This window comes from Labrus bergylta, chromosome 5 (genome assembly GCF_963930695.1).
Source record: "Labrus bergylta chromosome 5, fLabBer1.1, whole genome shotgun sequence".
Classification (NCBI taxonomy): Eukaryota; Metazoa; Chordata; class Actinopteri; order Labriformes; family Labridae; genus Labrus; species Labrus bergylta.
In genome coordinates, this window is record NC_089199.1 from 3,197,379 (window position 1) to 3,205,771 (window position 8,393).

Below are 8,393 nucleotides of genomic sequence, written 5' to 3' on the forward strand. Positions count from 1 at the left end.
TGAGCCATCGCAGGTTGGGAACTACTGTGTTAAAATGTCAAAGGAAAATCATTTAGTTGCACACAATCAACACATGCACACATAATGCACACATCTGACACTCAAATATTTGAGAATTTCATGTAAGTTTCTCCACATAGAGATACTTGAGACAGTTTCATTCCACCATCTAAAGAGATTTGAGGTTTTTAGCTGCTTCATAAAGGGAATGTTTCCTCGTAAGACAAAATATACACCATGCCTTTTCTTCCCTTTTTTCAAGAACTTGATGATGCCATTGTGAAAGCTGCTGCGGTTGCATATCACTGACTAATGCAAAATTGTCAGTGATATTTCCAAAGGAAGTGCCCTTCCCTATCACTCACAAAGACTCAACCATGCATCACAGCAGATATTAGGTGGGCGGAAGCCCATTATGAGGATTGAGCATACCGGAAGAGCCATAATTCTTGGGAGTTTCATCCGTGTTTCCTGAGATTGACAGAGAACATTCTTCTTTGTAGCCAGACTTCATCACAATTCACCTATAGGGCAAATGTGAACTATCTTCTGGTTGGCATGTCACTTCACCCTGTAGATCTGATTAACTGCATGTCTGTGCTAGGACCTTAAACTGAAACCTGCACATTTAAAATATTACCTGTGAATGTTAAGTCCAATAAGTTCAAAAGAGTATTTCTCAGAAACCTTATAACTTCTGCAGACGTGGGCAGGCTACATTAGATGAATGCATCGTCATAAACCTGAAACTAAAGTAGCATTGCCATTTTGCTGGCCAAGCATCTTTTGAGGAGGAGATGAAACTTCAACACTTCCTTTGTACACTGTTTAAAATTTGACCTGGAAATTGTCAGTTATGTAAGATTAAAAACTCCTCAGCTTGATTGATACACTAATAGAATGATTGTTTGCTGCCAAAATTATGAAACTTAATTCGCCAAACTGTTTTGATTCACGGTCAGATGCAAGTGCGCAAGTGCGCAAGTGCGCAAGTGCGCAAGTGCCTGAGTGCGTATGGCTTCACCCATGTACGCTGCTGATGGTGTTAACCGCATTTATGTAAGCAGTCCTTTGACAAGTCATACTTTCCTATAGTGTTTGTACATCTGTATGCTGAATTGGTGAAAGTAAAAAATAACAGTTTCTTAATGCAATTTGCATGATGAATCATAGTTTCACTGTTTTTTTATTTCACCATGTCCAGGTTTAAGCAGAACAGCGAGGGAATTTCAAGTGCTGCCTTTTGGTTTGTGTTCATTTTGGCACCCACCTGTGGACAAATTGGTCCCTCTTGTCCCTGCTGATTTTGTCTGGAAAGTCGTGTTTCTTTGAATGTAGCATTTAATCAGCCAAGATTATTTGGTGTGGGATAAAAAGTCTGTCTGCTGTAAATCACTTTGCCTGATACCCGGCGACAGTAGGCTCATATATTAAGTGGCCTTTCTCTCTCTCTCTCTCTCTCTCTTCTCTCTCTCTCTCTCTCTCTCTCTCTCTCTCTCTCTCTCTCTCTCTCTCTCTCTCTCTCTCTCTCTCTCTCTCTCTCTCTCTCTCTCTGTCTCTCTGTCTCAGGCACGCAGCAATTTTATGAATAAATGAAAAATTTAATGAGAACAGGTTGGAAATATACTTGGGCCCAGGTATCGTGTTTGTGTGGGAAACACTGGAGACATATTCCCAAACAGGTTGTTGGTATAAAGTTGTCTTTTTTTTTTTTTTGATTTGGGCAAATGTCAGAGTTGTGTGGAGTTAAAGTGCCAGTTCTAGCGCTAGCCCTTAGTAGTCCTATAGTGTGGCTGCCAACAGTCACTAATAAATAACCGCCTGTGTAAAATGTGTGTAGAAATAGGCCTACAGTGTATTTTAACATCTACCATAATGGTGGTACTTGGAGAGCCAAATATTTTCGGAGGTGGTACGCAGTCTAAAAAGTTTGACAACCACTGCATTAGTGTGAATGTTACACCTTCTCTTTAAAGGTTGAATTGAATGACAGGTGATAAAACCACAATATTCTATTTATATAGCAAATTTCAAAGGTGCTCAAGAGAAAAATAGAAGATCAAAAAATTAAAACAGCAATTAGATTGACAACATAAATTTCTTATGAAACATTTGTGAATTGGAAAAGACATTTCTATAACTTCTTGAACTGAGTTACTCATTTCAAAGGTTAAATAGCTCTTCAGTACCCTCTGCAGGCCACGGTGGGAACGTTTTCTTTTTTTTTATTGAGTACACAGATAAAACATACAACTTCAGGAGATGCTTTTCAGTTACACTTGTCCATTTTCTCATGAAATCCTAACATTTCATGTTACCAAACAACTACACATCCATATCCATGCATGTATACACACACCCTTTCCTTCATACTTACATTAGATAGACATAAACTTACATACATGCATATAACCACACATATGGCAGCCTTCACATTGTTTTTCAATCCCTTTTCCTTGATTGATTAACAACCTCTGCAAACATATTGGTAATTTTCTATACAATAGACAAGTGCATTTAAAGAAAAATAAATAAATAAATAAAATAAAATTTAAAATAAAAAATATGAAGAGGTGACTAGAGCCCAGGCATTACCTGCATCACTGGGGCCCATTTTACATCAAATCTATTTGTTTTCAGATGTAATCTGGCTGTGATTTTTTCCATGATGAAAACATTTTTTAATCTCTGTCGCCACTGAGTTATGTTGGGAGGCTGTGGTTTCAGCCAGGATGCTGTTATTGTTTTCTTTGCTATTAATAGCAAAATTCTAAACAAGGAAATCAAGTCTCTGTCCATGTCGGTATCAGGAGCTATACCTAAAATAAAGAGTGAAGGATCCAAGATTAGATTGATGCCCAGAATCTGACTTATTTCTTTTTGTAAATTTTTTTTTTTTATACATTTTTGAAATAACACCTTTCTTTGTATCTTTTTCTGTAAATGACATAAATGCTTGCTCTATCTCAGAGGCTACTCTGCAAATGTTATCCTATTCCTTATGGTTCTGAAGATAACTCCTTAATTGTAGAAATCTATAAAAATCTTGTGCAGGTAGATTAAACTCCTTTCTAAATTGTTCAAAAAACGTCATGTTTTGTCCTTTAAACACTTGTGCTATATAAACCAATCCTTTGTTTGCCCACTTGTTGTATCCTGTATCCATAGTGGAGGGTACAAAATCTGGATTTAATGCTATTTTAGTCGCTCTGCAAGTGGAGTTTGACAGCCCTAATTTATTTCGTACTATTGACCATATTTTCAACGTTTCCCTCGTGCATTCATTAGTAATCTTAACTCCCCTCTGAGACTTTTCTGTCAGAAAAGGAAGTGCAGCTAAAGTAAACCTTGGACATGAGTTCTGTTCCATTCCTACCCAAATAGAATCTGTATCATTAGTTATCTACATAATAATAGCCCTGAGCTGTGCTGTCCAGTAATACTTTTTTAAGTTTGGTAAATTTAAACCTCCTTTCTCCTTCGAGCAAAGAAGAACAGTATACTTAATTCTAGCTTTTTTATTTTGCCAAATAAATTTTGATTTGATCTTGTTCAGTGTTTTAAATATGTAATTAGGAACTCTTATAGGCAGCGACTGGAACAAAAATAATAATCTTGGTAGGATATTCATTCTCACAGTTTCTGTTCTCCCTATCAGAGTCAGAGGCAGGATTTCCCATCTAGCTAAATCCCTTTTGATTTCTCCAATCAATTTTCCATAGTTTGCTTCAAAAAGTTGTGATATGACAGGGGTAATGATGATACCTAATTATTGTTGGGGTTGTATCAAGTCAACTTTGGTTATATTCTTTAATAATTATATTTAATTATTAATAATATAAATAACAATATCTTCACGTGGTCGCTCACGATGGCGCACACCTAACCAAGACCTGGGTGCGTGCATGCGTGTGTGTGTCTGTGAATGAAAGAGAGAGAGGAGGGGGAAAAGGGGGCCGATTGTTTCCTCCCACGTGGTCGCCCTTCTGATGGCACACACCTAACAAAGACCTAACGTGGCCTTAATGTCTGAAAGAGGCCAAGTTCGGCCCTGCACGATCTGTGTCTCTGAGGCGTCTGGATGGCCGTGAGTGTATAGATCTCTATGTGTGTGTGTGTGTGTGTGTGTAGCCTATGTGCGTAATGGCGCAGTGGTGGAGTTAGTCTCCAGATGTGCGTCTACACAGGAATATGTGTGTGTGTGTGTGTGTGTGTGTGTGTGTGTGTGTGTGTGTGTGTGTGTGTGTGTGTGTGTGTGTGTGTGTTAGTAACAGGAGGAGAAAAGAGAGAGAGAAATGTGTGCCTGAAGAGGCTGCATCACAGTCTGAATCCCGCGCCAGAACTCCCTTCATTCACAGAAAGAAACCAACGGCCGAATTCAAGTTAATACAGCTTACACTGGCCTTTCTGATCAGAAGAGTAATAACCAGTTATAACGCTGTTATGCTAGACACATATAGGACGCAGCGGTCTGAAACAGGAACAACAAGAGTTTTAAACAGGTAAATCTCAGGACGCAGCAGTCCAACAAAGATAAAAATTACAGTTTCCGAATCAATCAAACAATTGTTAAAAACACTCTCTAAAGCTAATTCTGCCCAGACCTAATTAAGCCTCACTTGTGAATCGTTTTGCCCGCGATTGGTGAAGGAAAAAGGAGTCCGGCGATAAAACAGATCATCCAGGTGCAGAGGCGTTTAATGGCGGCGAGGGTCCCTTACGGCGAGAGCGGCTTCATTGGTTCTCCATCGAGTGGAAAGATGTCCTTTGATGTCCTTTCGTTGCAGGACGGAATAAGACCGTTATCTTTCTGATAATCTGTTATAGTCTGACGCTCTCCGAGAAACTGAGATGCGCTCACTGGACAATCCGAGCTCGGAATTTAGAACAATGCCGACCGCGGATTACCTGCGCGCCAAAAAACTTAAAACAAAGGAAGATGGTTACAGAAAACAGGAAGTGAGCCTGTGTCTCCGAGCACTTGAAGTCAGCGCGTGAAAGAGAAAGAACAATGGAAATCTACCTCAGGTCCCCACCAATGAGGAGAGAGAGGTTCCGGGCCCCATCTTACTTCACGCGTAGGTGTGAAGTACTGCAGGGGATTCTGGGATTAAGAGTCCTTTTAGGCCTCTTTGTGATCTCAGTGAATAACTCAAATGAGGCTTCTCACAGAGGTGCAGGCCCAAGTCCATTGTTTGACTGTCCTAATCTATAAATCTATAAATGTTGTGTTAAACCCAAACTTTGCCAGAGTTTTGTCTAAAAATCTCCACTTCACCCGGTCGAAAGCTTTTTGGGCGTCTAGACTGAGTGACATGGTATTCTGTCTGTTATTCTTAGTATATGTTATAACATTCAATGTTCGCCTAAATTTGTTAGCACTTTGTCTCTCAGGAATAAACCCTGTTTGGTCCGGTTTGATTATTTTCTTTATATTCTTCTGCATTCTCTGTGCCAAAATGTTTGTCAATATCTTTAAGTCGTTACATAGTAAGCTAACAGGCCTATAGCTTTCACATAAAGTTGGGTCCTTCCCCTCCTTATGTAAGACTGAAATGATGGCTTCTGACCACGTTGTTGGTGGGTTACCTGATGTTCGAGCAAAATTAAAGACTTTAAATAATACTGGTGTGACTTCATTTATGAGACATTTATAAAATTCCCCCGGGAACCCGTCTGTGCCAGGGGATTTATTATTTTTTAGTTTTTTCATAGTGTCGGATATTTCTTGACATGAAATTGGCCGTGTCATGTCAGTGGCAAATTGGTAGTTGTAGTTTTTTAAGGAATATCTGTGTTTTGCCTTCTATGTTATTAGAGTCTGAATCATGGTATAGATTTTTGTAGTATTCTGAGAATGCTTCCGCTATATCAGACGGTTTGACCACAAGTTGCTTGGAGTTGGGGTGAATTATTTTTGAAATTGTTCTATTTGATTGGGTTTTTCGAGGGTTGGAATGCAAACAGGCGACTTGCTCTATTACCCATCTCATAATATCTTTGGCGAGTGAAACGTAGGGCCCCTTCAGCTTTATATGTCAGTAAATCTTCAAGGTCATTTCTAGTCTTTTTTTAAGTCAAGTAGTATAGCGTTGTCTGATGTTCTCTTATGGTTCAACTCTAGTTCTCTTATTTTACTCTCTAACCTTATTTGCTTTTCCAGTCTCATGTTAGTACTATTATTTTCCCTCTCATCACCGCTTTTCCCCCTCCCATAAAATTGAAGGCGATACTTGGCCATTGTCTTTTATCTCCAAGTATTCTTTTAAATGTTGTTGTAGTTCCTTTGACACCTGCTCATCAGATAGAAGTGACACATTAAATCTCCAGTATTTAAAAGAAGGTTCATTACCCAAATCCACAGTTATTGTAATGGGGCCATGATCACTGATGGTTATGCTCTCTATCTTACAGTTTAGGATTTTGTGTGCATGTTGTTTCAATACACAGAAAAAGTCTATCCTTGAATAGCTGTCATGTGGATTGGAGTAAAAAGTTAAATCCTTGCTCCTGTGATTAATGTTTCTCCATGGATCAATAAGGCCTAACTCTTTTATAGTGTTATTTAATACTCTGGATTTTTTTGCGATCGATCCCTTTTCTGATAGTATTCTGTCTAACTTCCCATTTTGTATTGTATTAAAATCCCCTCTCATTATTATCATCCCCTTTGCATCAACAGTAATAACATTGGCTAAGTGTTTAAAGAATGTTTCGTTCTCCTCTTGTGGGGCATATATATTTACTAAAGATATACTCATATCTCCCATGGAGCCTACTATCATTACATACCGTCCCATTTTATCTTTTATTTCTTTCTCTAAAGAGAATGGTACTGATTTATTTATTAAATCACACCCCTTTTCTTGCCATATGAGGCATAAAATATATGGTTTACCCATTCCCTTTTCAGTTTTTTTTCAGTGTGTTTCTTGTAGAAGAGCTATAGAACATTGCATTTTCTTTAGTTGACTGAGTATCTTTTTCCTTTTAATGGGATGGTTTGGACAATAGACATTATATGAAATTATATTAGCTTTTTCATCATTTTAAACCTTTCAACTCTGCACCCAGGGGCAGACTGGCCATCTGTGTGTTCTGGAGAATCACAGAGCGGCTGGTACTCCAGGACGGCCGGCAGCCGCCATGCAGTCATCACCAGTTTGTTTGTTTTTTCCTGCTAATCTACTGTTTCACACTCCAGTCCGGTAGGTGGCAACAATGCGTCTTTAAGTTGGATGCCTGACGGCAGCTGCCTGTGCCCACCAGCTAATTGAAAAGAAGAAGAAGAAGTAGTAGCAGCGAAGACGATCTTTGGTAGTAGTAGTGAAGCACAAAAATATGGATAATGTCGGTAAAAAACACAAAGAAAAGGGTGGGGCTGAGAAGGCAAAAAATATTTGACATTTAGAAAGTGAAGCCGCTAAATGTCGCAAGCTCACTGAAATGTTCAGCAGCACAGCCGGCAGCAGCAGCAGCACAGCCGGCAGCAGCAGCAGCACAGCCGGCAGCAGCAGCACAGCCGGCAGCAGCACAGACGGCAGCAGCAGCAGCACAGACGGCAGCAGCGCAGCAGCACAGCAGCACAGCCGGCAGCAGCACAGACGGCAGCAGCAGCAGCACAGACGGCAGCAGCAGTAGCACAGACGGCAGCAGCACAGCAGCACAGACGGCAGCAGCAGCAGCACAGGCGGCAGCAGCAGCACAGACGGCAGCAGCAGCAGCACAGACGGCAGCAGCAGCAGCACAGACGGCAGCAGCAGCACAGACGGCAGCAGCAGCAGCACAGACGGCAGCAGCAGCAGCACAGACGGCAGCAGCAGCAGCAGCAGCACAGCCGGCAGCAGCACAGACGGCAGCAGCAGTAGCACAGACGGCAGCAGCACAGACGGCAGCAGCAGTAGCACAGCCGGCAGCAGCAGTAGCACAGACGGCAGCAGCGCAGCAGCACAGCAGCACAGCCGGCAGCAGCACAGACGGCAGCAGCAGCAGCACAGACGGCAGCAGCAGTAGCACAGACGGCAGCAGCACAGCAGCACAGACGGCAGCAGCAGTAGCACAGACGGCAGCAGCACAGCAGCACAGACGGCAGCAGCAGTAGCACAGACGGCAGCAGCACAGCAGCACAGACGGCAGCAGCAGCAGCAGCAGCAGCACAGCCGGCAGCAGCACAGCCAGCACAAGTTGATGTTAGCAGCAGCATCCAAGAAGTTAGCAGCATGAGTGAAGAAGAGAGTGTTGAGGCGAGCCAGACAGTTGTGCAGCATCAGCATGGTAGGGCCACATGTGATGATGAGGGACAGAGAGATGAGCTGGTGGAAGTTCCACAGACAGATACAGGGCAAGTAAGTATGGAACATGACATGAGAGAGGGAGAAAGAGAGTTACTTGCT

The 8,393-nt window shown here is 41.6% G+C and overlaps 1 protein-coding gene across 1 annotated transcript; it reads left to right on the forward strand.

Annotated features, from left to right (window-relative positions):
• The first annotated feature begins 7,446 nt into the window (after positions 1–7,446).
• LOC136179247 (variant surface antigen D-like) lies at positions 7,447–8,013 on the forward strand. The gene is made up of 2 exons (XM_065955013.1): positions 7,447–7,637; positions 7,779–8,013. Exons 1-2 carry the CDS (start codon positions 7,447–7,449, stop codon positions 8,011–8,013), a joined length of 426 nt encoding a protein of 141 aa, XP_065811085.1.
• The last annotated feature ends 380 nt before the right edge of the window (positions 8,014–8,393 follow it).

Bases quoted from the DNA above. Each gene is read 5' to 3' on its own strand.
- LOC136179247 (XM_065955013.1), top strand. From the start codon at position 7,447: ATGTTCAGCAGCACAGCCGGCAGCAGCAGCAGCACAGCCGGCAGCAGC. The intron at 7,638-7,778 runs GTAGCACAGACG...AGACGGCAGCAG, and splicing joins CAGCACAGACGGCAGCAGCA to CAGCAGCACAGACGGCAGCA.